Genomic DNA, 17,493 nt, shown 5'->3' with positions numbered 1-17,493 from the left:
TCAAGAAGCATTTTTTTGTGCATGTCCTATATAGAATGGAGCATGAAAGTGAATCATGGAAGCCAATGGAGGAGAAATTTGCAATAGTAAGTGATGGTAAACCATCAAGGCTTATCAAGGATGAGGATTGAGGGGAAACTTTTTTGATTTAGCAAAAAGGGAAACTCTGAGAACTTCAGGAGAACTTCAACAGAGTTGTAAAAGTTAAATAACATATCAGTGAATGGGTCCGTAAAATGCTACCAGCAATGAAGAACCAACAACTGAGTGTTAGGTAAGAGTTTATCAAAGTGTGTTGTGTAGGTCACCTGAATGAGGTGCTGGGCCCCCATTAAGCCTACTGAACAATCTTCCCCAGGTGATTTTTATGCACAATAAGGTCTGAGAACCACTGCTGAAGAAAAAAAATCATCAAAAAGGGGTTTTTAAGAAAGCTTCTCATTCCTTCTGACTTTACTACCAGATCAATTTATTTGCTTCATATTTAAAATTTTACTATTGTTCTCAATAGCCAGCAGCAGTAAAGCACTGCTTGAGTCTGAATCCCAGCTCTATCACTTATTACTTGGGTAAGCTACTTAACATTTCTGGGCCCTAGTTTCCTCATTTATAAAATGGGAATAACAATACCTATCCTGTTGAATTGATGTGAGGATTAGTGAGACTTTATGTAAAACACTTAGCACTGTACTTGGTACATAAATGTTCAGTAAAATGTCAGCTATTTTCTTCATCAGGTTTCTTTAATATAGTCAAGGTCTAAGTAAAAAAAAAATTAAAATAGCCAATAAAAATCATACATCTCTACCCAATCCCCTCAGAGTAAGAAACAGAAGTCACTCACAACAACTGAGAGGCATCTAAGCTGGTAGAAGTGGTAGAAGTCAGAGAGCAAGATAGATTGGGAAGCATCATTCAGCACCCTAGGCACCCAACTGGCTGTGTCTTAATGAAGAACTCCCTTAAGTATTTTCATCAAGGAATCCACAACCAAATAAGCAACAGGTCAGTTCTTCATCTAGCTATCCCTTGTTCACATTAAAGCAAGAATCAAGGAAATTAACCTGATACCAGTTTTACCTCACTGACTACTGCAATTTTCGTTTTGTTACCACAAAGAGATATTTTTGATAAGAGGCATTCCTAAAAGCCCCCACATGATCACAGGTCAATGAGTAAAAAGAAACTATCCGTTGAACTAGAATATGTGACAAGTTTTGACCTATCAAAACAGTAATTTCAGTATGGTTTGTTTATTAAATACTTAGATGTGAAAATCTGTTGTAAAACTATTTGGTTAAGTACTACTAAAACAATACACTTACAAATCACTCTGGAAAGCTTAAAGAGAGAGTGTATTACAAATCAGAATATAGTTAACACTATGCCACTATTGTTATAAATTATAGTTAAAGTACTCATAATTAATGAAATAACAACTTTCAAGATATGGGTTCACAGAGGTTAAGTTACTTGCCCCAAATTAAACAGTGGCAAGAGCCAAACTAGAACCAATATCAGTCTCTTAACAAATTGTGTATGCTTTGTGTATCAAGTTTCCATGAAAAATCTGCTTTTCTTAGAGCTTCCCATCTCAAAAATGGCACCATCACTGGGGGTCCAGCTGTTTCAGGCCATAAACCTTGGAGTCACCCTTGACTCTTCTCTCTCACACACTATATCCATTCCATCAGCAATCCTGTCCTAAATCCGCTGATATCTCACTCCACCATTATTAGCTTAGTTAAAGCACCATCATTTTTGGCCTATACTAGGGCAGCAGTCTCCCATGTTTCCCTTATTTCACTCTTCCCTCTTACTCAACTATCTATTTCCCATACAGAACCTAGACCAACTTTTCTAAAACACAAACCAGACAATATCACTCCCTGCTCTCAACACTCTGTTGTAGGTTGATTTTTCCAACTGCATATGGAACATTCTCCAGGACACATCATATGCTAGACCATAAAACAAGTCACAAATATTTAAAAGGATTAAAGCCATAAAAAGTATGTCTCTGAGCAGAGCAGAACTGAGGCTGATGAAATTCTTTTAAATAACAGAGAATTTTGACAAATTCCAATTATTAGGAAAGTAAGCCACACACTTAAAAAGAACCCATAGGTCAAAGAAAAAAATCACCAGGAAAAATATCTTGAATTGAACGAAATGAAAATACAACATAACAAAATTTATGGGTTGCAGTTAAAGCAGTGTTTAGAGGGAAATTTGTAGCTTTAAATGCCTATGTTAAAAAAGAAGAAAGGAGGCTTCCCTGGTGGCACAGTGGTTGAGAGTCTGCCTGCCGATACAGGGGGACATGGGTTTGTGCCCCGGTCTGGGAAGATCCCACATGCTGCGGAGTGGCTGGGCCTGTGAGCCATGGCTGCTGAGCTTGCGCATCTGGAGCCTGTGCTCCGCAACGGGAGAGGCCACAGCAGTGAGAGGCCCGCGTACTGCAAAAATAAATAAATTTAAAAAAAGAAGAAAGGTTTCAAATCAGAAACTTGAGCTTCTACCTTAAGGATTTAGAAAAAGAAGCAAAAATAAACTCAAAGCAAGCCGAAAGAAGGAAATGACAGACAGGAGTAGAAATCAATGAAAAGTGAAATAGAAAAAAGAAAAAGAAAAATCAATGAAATCAAAAGTTGGTTCTTTGAAAAGATGAAATTGACAAACCTTTAGCTAGACTAACAAAGAAAAAAAAAGACAGAAAACAAATGACTAAAATAGAAAATGGAAGAGGGAACATCACTACTGACGAACAGAAATTAGGAGGAGAAGGAAGGGGGGAGATCGGGAAGATGGCATAAGAGTAAGACGCAGAGATCACCTTCCTCCCCACAGATACAACAGAAATACATCTACACGTGGAACAACTCCTACAGAAAACCTACTGAACGCTGGCAGAAGACCTCAGACTTCCCAAAGGCAAGAAACTCCTCACGTACCTGGGTAGGACAAAAGAAAAAACAGAGACAAAAGAATAGGGACAGGACCTGCACCAGTGGGAGGGAGCTGTGAAGGAGGAAAAGTTTCCACACACTGGGAAGCCCCTTCGTGGGCGGAGACTGCGGGTGGCAGAGCGGGGAAGCTTCGGAGACACGGAGGAGAGCGCAGCCACAGGGATGCAGAGGGCAAAGCGGAGAGATTCCCACACAGAGGATCGGTGCCGACCGGCACTCACCAGCCCAAGAGGCTTGTCTGCTCACCCGCCAGGGCGATTGGGGCTGGGAGCTAGGGCTTCCGTCGGAGCGCAGGGAGAGGACTGGGGTTGGCGGTGTGAACACAGCCTGCAGGGGGTTAGTGCACCACGGCTAGCCAGGAGGGAGTCCTGGGAAAAGTCTGGAGCTGCCGAAGAGGCAAGAGACTTTTTCTTCCCTCTTTGTTTCCTGGTGCGCTAGGAGAGGGGATTAAGAGCGCTGCTTAAAGAAGCTCCAGAGATGGGCGCGAGCCGCGGCTAACAGTGCGGACCCCAGAGATGGGCATGAGACACTAAGGCTGCTGCTGCTGCCACCAAGAAGCCTGTGTGCGAGCACAGGTCACTATCCACACCTCCCTTCCGGGGAGCCTGTGCAGCCGCCACTGCCAGGTTCCCGGGATCCAGGGACAACTTCCCCGGGAGAACACACGGCGCACCTCAGGCTGGTGCAACGTCCTGCCGGCCTCTGCTGCCACAGGCTCGCCCCTCATCCGCACCCCTCCCTCCCCCAGGTCTGAGTGAGCCAGAGTCCCCTAAGCAGCAGCTCCTTTAACCCCGTCCTGTCTGAGCGAAGAACAGACGCCCTCCGGTGACCTACATGCAGAGGCAGGGCCAAATCCAAAGTTGAGCCCAGGGAGCTGTGCGAACAAAGAAGAGAAAGGGAAATCTCTCCCAGCAGCCTCAGAAGCAGCGGATTAAAGTTCCACAATCAACTTGATGTACCCTGCATCTGTGGAATACATGAATAGACAACGAATCATCCCAAATTGAGGAGGTGGACTTTGAGAGCAAGATTTATTATTTTTTCCCCTTTTCCTCTTTTTGAGTGTGTGTATGTGTATGCTTCTGTGTGAGATTTTGTCTGTATAGCTTTGCTGTCACCATTTGTCCTAGGGTTCTAGATCTGTTTTTGTTTTTTTTCTTAAAAAACTATTTTTCTTAATAATTCTTTTTTATTTTAATAACTTTTTTATTTTATCTTACCTTTTATTTTATCCTCTTTCCTCTTTCTTTCATTTCCTCCTTCCTCCCTCCCTCCCTTTCTTTCTTTCTACTTTTTCTCCCTTTCATTCTGAGCTGTGTGGATGAAAGGCTCTTGGTGCTGCAGCCAGCAGTCAGTGCTGTGCCTCTGAGGTGGGAGAGCCAACTTCAGGACACTGGTCCACAAGAGACCTCCCAGCTCCACATAATATCAAATGGCAAAAATCTCCCAGAGATCTCCATCTCAACACCAGCACCCAGCTTCACTCAACAACCAGCAAGCTACAGTGCTGGACACCCTATGCCAAACAACTAGCAAGACAGGAACACAACCCCACACATTAGCAGAGAGGCTGCCTAAAATCATAATAAGTCCACAGACACCCCAAAACACACCACCAGACGTGGACCTGCCCACCGGAAAGACAAGATCCAGCCTCATCCACCAGAACACAGGCACTAGTCCCCTCCACCAGGAAGCCTACACAACCCATTGAAACAACTTTGGCCACTGGGGACAGACACCAAAAACAACGGGAACTACGAACCTGCAGCCTGCAAAAAGAAGACCCCAAACTCAGTAAGATAAGCAAAATGAGAAGACAGAAAAACACACAGCAGATGAAGGAGCAAGATAAAAACCCACCAGACCTAACAAATGAAGAGGAAATAGTCTCTGTGAAAAAGAATTCAGAATAATGATAGTAAAGATGATCCAAAATCTTGGAAATAGAATAGAGAAAATGCAAGAAACATTTAACAAGGACCTAGAAGAACTAAAGATGAAACAAGCAACAATGAACAACACAATAAATGAAATTAAAAATTCTCTAGATGGGATCAATAGCAGAATAACTGAGGTAGAAGAACGTATAAGTGACCTGGAAGATTAAATAGCGGAAATAACTACTGCAGAGCAGAATAAAGAAAAAGAATGAAAAGAACTGAGGACAGTCTCAGAGACTTCTGGGACAACATTAAATGCACCAACATTTGAATTATAGGGGTTCCAGAAGAAGAAGAGAGAAAGAAAGGGACTGAGAAGATATTTGAAGAGATTATAGTTGAAAACTTCCCTAATATGGGAAAGGAAATAGTTAATCAAGTCCAGGAAGCACAGAGTCCCATACAGGATAAATCCAAGGAGAAACATGCCAAGACACATATTAATCAAACTGTCAAAAATTAAATACAAAGAAAACATATTAAAAGCAGCAAGGGAAAAACAACAAATAACACACAAGAGAATCCCCATAAGGTTAACAGCTGATCTTTCAGCAGAAACTCTGCAAGCCAGAAGGGACTGGCAGGACATATTTAAAGTGATGAAGGAGAAAAACCTACAACCAAGATTACTCTACCCAGCAAGGATCTCATTCAGATTTGATGGAGAAATTAAAACCTTTACAGACAAGCAAAAGCTGAGAGAGTTCAGCACCACCAAACCAGCTTTACAACAAGTGCTAAAGGACCTTCTCTAGGCAAGAAACACAAGAGAAGGAAAAGACCTACAATAACAAACCCAAAACAATTAAAATGGGAATAGGAACATACATATCAATAATTACCTTAAATGTAAATGGATTAAATGCTCCAACCAAAAGACACAGACTGGCTGAAGGGATACAAAAACAAAACCCATATACATTCTGTCTACAAGAGACCCACTTCAGACCTACAGACACATACAGACTGAAAGTAAGGGGATGGAAAAAGATATCCCATGCAAATGGAAACCAAAAGAAAGCTGGAGTAGCAATTCTCATATCAGACAAAATAGACTTTAAGATAAAGACTTAGAAGAGACAAAGAAGGACACTACATAATGATCAAGGGATCGATCCAAGAAGAAGATATAACAATTGTAAATATTTATGCACCCAACATAGGAGCACCTCAATACATAAGGCAAATACTAACAGCCATAAAAGGGGAAATTGACAGTAACACATTCATAGTAGGGGACTTTAACAACCCACTTTCACCAATGGACAGATCATCCAAAATGAAAATAAATAAGGAAACACAAGCTTTAAATGATACATTAAACAAGATGGAGTTAATTGATATTTATAGGACATTCCATCCAAAAACAACAGAATACACATTCTTCTCAAGTGCTCATGGAACATTCTCCAGGATAGATCATATCTTGGGTCATAAACCAAGGCTTGGTAAATTTAAGAAAACTGAAATTGTATCAAGTATCTTTTCCAACCACAACGCTATGAGACTAGATATCAATTACAGGAAAAGGTCTGTAAAAAATACAAACACATGGAGGCTAAACAATACACTACTTAATAACGAAGTGATCACTGAAGAAATCAAAAAGAAAATCAAAAAATACCTAGAAACAAATGACAATGGAGACAAGATGACCCAAAACCTATGGGATGCAGCAAAAGCAGTTCTAAGAGGGAAGTTTATAGCAATACAATCCTACCTCAAGAAACAGGAAACATCTTGAATAAACAACCTAACCTTGCACCTAAAGCAATTAGAGAAAGAAGAACAAAAAAACACCAAAGTTAGCAGAAGGAAAGAAATCATAAAAATCAGATCAGAAATAAATGAAAAAGAAATGAAGGAAATGAGAGCAAAGATCAATAAAACTAAAAGCTGGTTCTTTGAGAAGATAAACAAAATTGATTAACCATTAGCCAGACTCATCAAGAAAAAAAGGGAGAAGACTCAAATCAACAGCATTAGAAATGAAAAAGGAGAAGTAACAACTGACACTGCAGAAATACAAAAGATCATGAGAGATTACTACAAGCAACTCTATGCCAATAAAATGGACAACTTGGAAGAAATGGACAAATTCTTAGAAAAGCACAACCTGCCAAGACTGAATCAGGAAGAAATAGAAAATATGAACAGACCAATCACAAGTACTGAAATTGAAACTGTGATTAAAAATCTTCCAACAAACAAAAGCCCAGGACCAGATGGCTTCACAGGTGAATTCTATCAAACATTTAGAGAAGAGCTAACCCCTATCCTTCTCAAACTCTTCCAAAATATAGCAGAGGGAGAAACACTCCCAAACTCATTCTACGAGGCCACCATCACCCTGATACCAAAACCAGACAAGGATGTCACAAAGAAAGAAAACTACAGGCCAATTATCACTGATGAACATAGATGCAAAAATCCTCAACAAAATACTAGCAAACAGAATCCAACAGCACATTAAAAGGATCATACACCATGATCAAGTGGGGTTTATTCCAGGAATGCACGGATTCTTCAATATACGCAAATCAATCAACGTGATATGATACACCATATTAACAAACTGAAGTATAAAAACCATATGATCATCTCAATAGATGCAGAGAAAGCGTTCAACAAAATTCAACACCCACTTATGATAAAAACCCTGCAGAAAGCAGGCAGAGAGGGAACTTTCCTCAACATAATAAAGGCCATATATGACAAACCCACAGCCAATATCGTCCTCAACGGTGAAAAACTGAAAGCATTTCCACTAAGATCAGGAAGAAGACAAGGTTGTCCACTGTCACCACTCTTATTCAACACAGTTTTGGAAGTTTTAGCCACAGCAATCAGAGAAGAAAAGGAAATAAAAGGAATCCAAATCAGAAAAGAAGAAGTAAAGCTGTCACTGTTTGCAGATGACATGATACTATACATACAGAATCCTGAAGATGCTACCAGAAAACTACTAGAGCTAATCAATGAATTTGGTAAAGTAGCAGGATACAAAATTAATGCACAGAAATCGCTGGCATTCCTATAAACTAATGATGAAAAATCTGAAAGTGAAATCAAGAAAACACTCCCATTTACCATTGCAACAAAAAGAATAAAATACCTAGGAATAAACCTACCTAAGGAGACAAAAGACCTGTATGCAGAAAATTATAAGACACTGATGAAAGAAATTAAAGATGATACAAATAGATGGAAAGATATACCATGTTCTTGGATTGGAAGAATCAACATTGTGAAAATGACTGTACTACCCAAAGCAGCCTATAGATTCAACGCAATCCCTATCAAACTACCACTGGCATTTTTCACAGAACTAGAACAAAAAATTTCACAATTTGTATGGAAACACAAAAGACCCCAAATAGCCAAAGCAATCTTGAGGGAAAAAAACGGAGCTGGAGGAATCAGGCTCCCTGACTTCAGACTATACTACAGAACTACAGTAATCAAGACAGTATGTTACTGGTACAAAAACAGAAATATAGATCAATGGAACAAGATAGAAAGCCCAGAGATAAACCCACACACATACAGACACCTTATTTTTGATAAAGGAGGCAGGAATGTACAGTGGAGAAAAGACAGCCTCTTCAATAAGTGGTGCTGGGAAAACTGGACAGCTACATGTAAAGGAATGAAATTAGAACACTCCCTAACACCATACACAAAAATAAACTCAAAATGGATTAAAGACCTAAATGTAAGGCCAGACACTATCAGACTCTTAGAGGAAAACATAGGCAGAACACTCTATGACATAAATCACAGCAAGATCCTTTTTGACCCACCTCCTAGAGAAATGGAAATAAAAACAAAAATAAACAAATGGGACCTAATGAAACTTCAAAGCTTTTGCACAGCAAAGGAAACCATAAACAAGACCAAAAGACAACCCACAGAATGGGAGAAAATATTTGCAAATGAAGCAACTGACAAAGGATTAATCTCCAAAATTTACAAGCAGCTCATGCAGCTCAATAACAAAAACACAAACAACCCAATCCAAAAATGGGCAGAAGACCTAAATAGACATTTCTCCAAAGAAGATATACAGACTGCCAACAAACACATGAAAGAATGCTCAACATCATTAATCATTAGAGAAATGCAAATCAAAACTACAATATCATCTCACACCAGTCAGAATGGCCATCGTCAAAAAATCTAGAAACAATAAATGCTGGAGAGGGTGTGGAGAAAAGGGAACATTCTTGCACTGCTGGTGGGAATGTGAATTGGTACAGCCACTATGGAGAACAGTATGGAGGTTCCTTAAAAATCTACAAATAGAACTACCATATGACCCAGCAATCCCACTACTGGGCATATACCCTGAGAAAACCAAAATTCAAAAAGAGTCATGTACCAAAATGTTCACTGCAGCTCTATTTACAATAGCTAGGAAATGGAAACACTCTAAGTGCCCATCATCGGATGAATGGATAAAGAAGATGTGGCACATATATACGATGGAATATTACTCAGCCATAAAAAGAAACGAAATTGAGCTATTTGTAATGAGGTGGATGGACCCAGAGTATGTCATACAGAGTGAAGTAAGTCAGAAAGAGAAAGACAAATACCGTATGCTAACACATATATATGGAATTTAAGAAAAAAAAATGTCATGAAGAACTCAGGGGTAAGACAGGAATAAAGACACAGACCTACTAGAGAATGGACTTAAGGATATGGGGAGGGGGAAGGGTAAGCTGTGACAGCGAGAGAGTGGCATGGACATATATACACTACCGAATGTAAAATAGATAGCTAGTGGGAAGCAGCTGCATAGCACAGGGAGATCAGCTTGGTGCTTTGTGACCACCTAGAGGGGTGGGATAGGGAGGGTGGGAGGGATGGAGATGCAAGAGGGAAAAGACATGGGAACATATGTATATGTATAACTGATTCACTTTGTTATAAAGCAGAAACTAGCACACCACTGTAAAGCAATTATACTCCAATAAAGATGCAAAAAAAAAAAAAAAAGAGGAGAGAAGGAGGAGGAAAGATTAAAGGCAGTCAGATTTTTTTTTCCCAGAAAAAAAAATGTACTTATCTTTATCACACACAAAGAATGACAGAAAGCAACGGTAAAATGCTAACATTTGAGGAATCTGGGTAAAGAGTATATGAGAATTTTTTGTACTAATTTTAGAACTTTTATGTCTGAAATTGTTTCAAAATAAATGTTTTAAAGAAATTAAAAATGAAATACCATCAAAAGAAAGCAGGTATAGCAATATTAATGTCAGACAAAATAAAACTCAAAGCAAAAAGCATAAAACAGAAGAAAAAGGGCTACTGGATAATAATTTGAAAATACAGTCTACCAAGATATAATATCATAAACCTTTTTGTACTTAACAAAATAACTTTAAAAATGAATCAACAAAAATGTAAGGGAAAACAGACAAATTCCAATCACAGTTGAATACTTTCAGCTATCCTAGAAATTAACAGATAAAATAAAAGGCATTCAGATTTGAAAGGAAGAAGCAAAGCTGTCTTTACTTGCAGGGTGCATTATCCTGCATGTAGGGAACTCCAAGAAATCCATACACAAAAAACTACTAGCACTAATAAATGAGTTCAGCAAAGCTATAGGATACCAGGTTAATATTTTAAAATCATTCATAGTTCTATATACTTAGCAATGAAAAATCTAAAAATAAATCAAGGAAAAATTCCATCAACAATAACATCGAAAATAATAAAATACTTAGGAATAAGTTTAACAGAAGTGGTGCAAACCTTGTACACTGAAAATTACAAAACATTAGTAAGAAAAATAAAAGGTTATCTAAATAAATGGAAAGACATTCCAGGTCCCTGGATTGAAAGACTCAATATTATTAAGATAGCAATTCTTCCCAAACTGATCTATAGATACACAATACCTATCAAAATCCCAGAAGAATTTTTGTAGAAACAGACCAGCTGAACCTAAACTTAATATGGAAATACAAAGGATTCATAATAGCCATTATAACCATATAAATGTATAGCCATATAAGTGTTATCCATAATAACACTTTTGAAAAAGAAAAGAGCTGTAGGACTTAAACTACTAGATTTCAACATTTACTATAAAAGCAGTAGCAATTGGATTTCCCTGGTGGCGCAGTGGTTAAGAATCCACCTGCCAATGCAGTGGACATGGGTTCGAGCCCTGGTCCAGGAAGATCCCACATGCCACGGATCAACTAAGTCTGTATGCCACAACTACTGAGCCTGTGATCTAGAGCCTGCAAGCCACAACTACTGAAGCCCATGCACCTAGAGCCCATGCTCCTCAACAAGAGAAGCCACCACAATGAGAAGCCTGTGCACCACAACAAAGAGTAGCCCCCACTCACCGCAACTAGAGAAAGCCCGTGTGCAGCAATGAGACCCAACACAGCCCAAAATAAATAACTAAAATAAATAAATTTATTAAAAAAGAAATGGGGAGTCCCGTGACAAATCTTTACACTTATGGAGAACTGATTTTTGACAATGGGTGAAGGACTGTCTTTTCACCAAATGGTGCTGGGACAACTGGATAGTCATATTCATAAAGACGAATTTAGATTTGTACTTCAGTTGTATTTCACAAAAATCAACTCAAAATGAATTATAGACTTAAATGTAAAACGTAAAAATATAGGAGAAAAACTGTGCTCATGGATAAGGCAAAGAGTTCTCTGGTACACCACCAAAAGCATACTCCACAAGACAAAAAGTTGGTAAGCTGGACTTTATCAAAATAAAATATGTTTACACTTTGAAAGACACTGTTAAGAAAATGAAAAGGCAAGCTAGATACTGGAAGAAAATATTTGCAAATCATGTGACTGAGAGAGAACCTGGATCTAGAATATTTAAAGAACTGTTACAATTTGGTATAAGACAACCCAATTTTATAATGGGCAAAGATTTGAATAGACATTTCACCAAAGAAGAAAAACACATGCCTAACAAGTACGTTAAATGATGCTCAACATCTTTTCAACCTGATCTCAGTTATCAGGGAAATGCAATCAAAGCACAATGAGATATTTCATACCCTAGCACTAGAATGGCTATAATAAAAAGATAGTGGGCTTCCCTGGTGGCACAGTGGTTAAGAATCCTCCTGCCAATGCAGGGGACACGGGTTCGAGCCCTGGTCTGGGAAGATCCCACATGCTGCAGAGCAACTAAGCCCATGAGCCACAACTACTGAGGATGCGCTCCAGAGCCCACGAGCCACAACTACTGAGCCTGCATGCCGCAACTACTGAGACCCATGCGCCTAGAGCCCGTGCTCCACAACAAGAGAAGCCACTGCAGTGAAAAGCCCACGCACCACAATGAAGAGTAGCCCCTGCTTACAGCAACTAGAGAAAGCCCGCGTGCAGCAATGAAGACCCAATGCAGCCAAAAATAATAAATAAAATAAAATTTAAAAATAAAAGATAGTAACATGTGTTTTAAAAAGCCCTTACCAGCTACTGAACTGTATGCTTAGAAATGGATTAAAATATTAAATTTTATATTATGTATATTTTACCACACACACACACACAAAGCCTTTACCAATTCTTTAAAAAAAAAAAAGATGAATAAAGCAGGAAAAACCAAAGCCAAACCCCCCAAAATCTTCCATCTTTAGATGGCTTCTCTGGTGATTTCTATCAAATATTTAAAAAAGAAGTAACACAATTTCACATAATCTTTTCCAGAAAACAGAAGAGGAGGAAATACTTGCAAATTTACTTAAAATGAGGTAAATTTAAATGTATAATTAAAGGCATCATGATTTATTTTCTGCAGAAAGTGCATTACTAAAGTATAAAAGACATATAGTATTGGACCACAAGTCTTAAGAACTGGGTTCCAATCCAGATTTTGTTACCAACTAGTTGTATAATCTTTAGCAAGTTACCTCATCTTGTTGGGCCTCGGTTTCCTCATTTGTAAAATAATGAGAAGTACCAGAGAAATCCTTTCCATCCACATAATATAATTCTATGGTATATTTATTACATAAAATTTTGTTTAAAACTTGCCCAATTCTAAGTTGGTATAACCCTTCTGGAAAACAACATGGCAATATGTAGTAAGAGCCAGTTCATACGCTTTGGAGAAGTTTTTCAATTTTTGGATATTTATCTTAGGGATATTTTTCAGCCAAAGCAAAAGAATACATAAAAAGATGGTCACTTTAACAACTCACATGTCCAGAAAGAGTGGAATAAGATAGTAATACAAAGAAATATCAAATTACTAAAAATTAGTATGAAGATAATGAAAAATATTTTTGTTAGATAATAATCAGAATATAAATGATTTAAAATATAAAAATGTACACAGTATATAAGTATGTGCCAAAGAAAATGTCATATGAGCTAATGAAAGGAGTATTAGAGTTGTGAGTCTAAAGGTTTTTTTTAATCATAGTTTTTTTTTTTCTTTTTGCGTTACGCGGGCCTCTCACTGTTGTGGCCATTCCCATTGTGGAGCACAGGCTCTGGATGCGCAGGCTCACTGGCCATGGCTCACGGGCCCAGCCGCTCCGCAGCATGTGGGATCTTCCCAGACCGGGGCATGAACCCGTGTCCCCTGCATCGGCAGGCGGACTCTCAACCACTGCGTCACCAGGGAAGCCCTAAAGACTTTTGAAATGTTGAAACATACACTCAAAAAGAAAAAAACAAAAACTTGTCCAAAGGATAGAGATACAAAATATCAGGATTATGTTGATGAGGTTCTAAATTGCCCTGGCTTGACTAATGCTTCCTAAGAGTGGTTATGAACCTAGGGCTCCCAGCTGAAGTCTCAATGATTAAAACTTTTATCAACTGATACTGGAATTATCAACAGTATTTTACTTGTCCTACTCAGTGTTGAGATAAAGCCTGGAAGTCTTATGATTTTACCAAATACCCATTAAAATCCAGATATAATACTGGAGAGTTCAAAATCCTTATGCCTGATGATTTCGTTTATCACTGTTGCTCCTTTTCAAGTTCTCAATTTAAAATTTCTCAGGCAGCCTTCATTTTTAAATGTATCAGCCACAAAACTATTTGAGTTATACAACCACCAAATCTCCTCCAAAGTAAGAACAGTGAAAAGAAGGGAGTATCTAGCTTCCTGATTTTCCTTTGTATTTCTATAGCTGTTTGCTAGGATGGGAACTTCGAGAAGGTCAGCAGAGGGAATACTTGGTAAATGCTACCTACCGTGCACAATCCTCATAAAAGTAGGTGGAACCACATGAAATTATTTGTGTAGATCAAAAATGTGAGTATCAGCAGTCTCATATGGCTCAACGTAGGTCAGTGCCTTTTTTTTAATTAAGAAAAACTTTATGTCCCCTTTGAGACTCTGAAGAATCACTGTCAAGGACTCTCCTTAACCCTCTCAATGAGTGTATTTACGTGAATCCTTTTTTCCAGAACCAGAATTTAAGCAATTAGTTTTTGCTTGTTTGCATTAAAATGCCAAAGCCATAAGCAAAACCAAGAAGTGTTTTAACAGAAGCCAACCAAAGAATAAATATAAGAATTATCCTGTTCAACTCAATTCCTGTCAAAGTCATGTTTTTCCTCACAGAAGCAATAAGTTTTGGTGCCAACATTTTCAGAGCAACGCTTCTTCCACTTCCAACAGAAATCAATCCCATTTTGAGAGCATCTTACCTGAAACTACCATAGACTATAAGTAGAATGGAAATCAGAAATGTAGACACTTGACTGGAATCCACCAGGGAATAGGCCCTAGAGAAATAAGAGGAACAAAATTTTAATCACATGGCAGCAAGTCCTCATGGAGTTTACAGTCTGATGGATTTTTATAAACCCCACTAAGTTTTATTTTTGTCTTTAGGAAGGAAAACAGGTATAAATTAGCATTAACAAAATACATAATTAAAACACAGATCTGCTAGCTTAACATAAAGAGTAAACGTATAGCTTCACAGCTATTATTAGTTAACATTCACAGGATGTTAAATGACATTAATGTAAAAAATGCCATCTCCATATGATAGGCAATATGTGCTTCCACTCCCAAGTTAAAAAGTACCAAAACATCTACCAACTCTGTACACTTGAATTATCAATAGTATTTTACTGGTTTTGCTCAGTGATGAAGTAAAGCCTGTGTCTCTCTCCTGGATTCTAGTTTTATTTTTACAACTGCCTATTGGTTCTCTCCATCTAGGTGTCCCACAGAAGGTTCTTTCAAGTCAACACGTCCAAAACTAAAGTCATTATTCTTCCCTTCATACCCAAACGTCTTAAGGAATGATATCATGATTCCCTCAGCATTCTCGACACCCTGTTCTCTTACTTCCCAAATGTGATGACAGTCAGTAAGTCTCACAACTTCCACTTCTGCAAATACCCTACTTCTCTCAATCCTACTGCCAATTCCTTAGCTCCCTTCTATGGCTTGACTATCAGAGATCTTTTTTTGGGGGGGGAGGGGCGGGGCACATCACTCGGTTTGTGGGATCTTAGTTTCCGGACCAAGGATCGAACCCAGGCTCCCTGCAGTAGAAGCACAGAGTCCCAGGGAATTCCCAGCACCAAGGAATTCCCAATGTTTGCAAGTCTGTCTTCAGGAATTCACCGTTCACACTATCCATTCATGTTATGGATTTTCCTAAAACAAATTTCTCTTCATTTTTTCCCTCAGTAAATATTTAATGATGCTTCTGTGCCCGGTACTCTGCTAGCCCCCAGGGACGTAATAAAAACCAAGACTGTCTTCGTCTTCTCCCTGAATGTCTTTTCTAAAGGAATTTAAAAATTAAATTTTGTTCTAAAGCAACGAAAACAAAAAGTTAACATAAGCAAGTGAATATAATTGTTGAAAATGTTACAAATTTTCAACAAGTACAGGGTACCTTGAGAATGTATAATTCTCAAATCTTAGGATTCTACCTAAGAACTACGGATTGGGGGGCTTCCTTAGGGGGGCAGATGAATGAGAGAGATACAAGACTCAACAAAATAGGATTTGGTGATTGTTTATGAGGCTAAGAGAGGATCCCCAGGTTTCTGCTAAGCAGCTGGTAGATAGCTATACCATTTGGCAAAAAAAACAGGAGGAGATTTGAAGTTTTGGATGTGCTGAGGAAACAGCTGGCTATCTGGGTCTAGAGTTCAGAAGCAGCTCTAAGCTAAGGATACATATTGGGAGCTCATAACCTTCCACATGGTAATTGAAGCCACGGGTGTGGGTGAGAAGAGGACCCAGGATGAAAGCCTGAAAATTCAGAAATTTAAAGATGAGAAAGGAAGAGGAGCTGCAAAGAAAACAAAATGAAACAGACAAAGAGGAAGAAAACCCAGGATAGCAGGTAACTGATGAAGTGTCTTCAAAGAGCAGCAGGATCACATGAGATGCTGCCTGAACTTAAACTGCTCTACCCCTTACCAGCAGTTAGTTTTCATTTGCGGTAATTACTTTTCTGATGTAATTAATTTTAACGTGAATTACAGTGAGATTCAGCAGCTTTTCATGTAATTAAGGGCCAATAGGCATTTTTTTTTAAAAAGCAATTTAAAAGTTTTTCAGACTCCTGATCTATAAAATATGAAGGGAGCCTGTTTTTTGTGGGGGGGGGCACTTTTCTTTTGATGGTGTTTTATTTAGATGACTTAGCTTTTCTATACCATTCATGTTCTGAAGCGTATTGCCATTCCCTAAAAAGTAGATTAAACATTTAAACTTCCCAAACTCAGTGTCTTAAGGTTTGGTACTATTGTTTTTTTCTTTTGCTATAAATCTCAAATCAATGGAGACCCTCCAGAGATATCACTTAAGACTTCTAGAAGTCTGGGTTGAATTTTGGTTAAACCAGCTCTACCTCCTCCAGCTTCTCTATGCTGTGCTCTACTCTGTGTGACAAACCATACTTAGTCACTGACTTTCCTCACAATCTGTTTTTCAAGGTGCAGTCTTGGCCATGTGTTAAATACCTTACGAAGAGGCTGATTAGCACTACCTGTTCTCATCTCCATTTTCTGGCGATAAGCATGCTACCCACCCACTGCAGAGCAAAATGCATGGTTTCAGAAAAAATGTTCTGATGTTTCATTTAATGGTTTCTTCTATACTGGACCAGTTTATTTTTCAAATAAATCTGTATCAAGAAAATCTGGTTAAAACTGACTCCTAATATAGCTCATGGTATTTTATAATTTACAGTAAAACTTTTAAAGAAGTTTGAACAACTTTGAAAACTACCAAATATCATATAATTAGAAGTTCTAATTTATTTCACAGTGCTATTTGAAATTTCATATATTTCAACTCAAACTACCATTATGGAAGTTTTACAAAAAGCCTTTTAACAAAAAGAATTTATTATAAACTACAGAACATGGATTAAAATCAAAGGCCAGGGGCTTCCCTGGTGGCGCAGTGGTTGAGAGTCCACCTGCCGATGCAGGGGACACGGGTTCGTGCCCCGGTCCGGGAAGATCCCACATGCCGCAGAGCGGCTGAGCCCGTGAGCCATGGCCGCCGAGCCTGCGCGTCTGGAGCCTGTGCTCCCCAACAGGAGAGGCCACAACAGTGAGAGGCCT

The 17,493-nt window shown here is 38.7% G+C and overlaps 1 protein-coding gene across 1 annotated transcript in view; it reads right to left on the bottom strand.

The window, feature by feature from the left end:
- Positions 1 to 17,493, bottom strand: part of SPPL3 (signal peptide peptidase like 3) — a 116,676-nt gene that overhangs the window by 33,252 nt on the left and 65,931 nt on the right. Inside the window, exon 2 of the mRNA XM_065889974.1 lies at positions 14,596 to 14,673. Within this exon, the coding sequence (XP_065746046.1) occupies positions 14,596 to 14,673 (78 nt within the window). The remainder of the gene's footprint in view (positions 1 to 14,595; positions 14,674 to 17,493) is intronic.

This window comes from Phocoena phocoena, chromosome 13 (assembly GCF_963924675.1).
Source record: "Phocoena phocoena chromosome 13, mPhoPho1.1, whole genome shotgun sequence".
Classification (NCBI taxonomy): Eukaryota; Metazoa; Chordata; class Mammalia; order Artiodactyla; family Phocoenidae; genus Phocoena; species Phocoena phocoena.
Note: the sequence above shows the minus strand (reverse complement) of the source record. Positions and strands in the feature narration are given on the sequence as shown.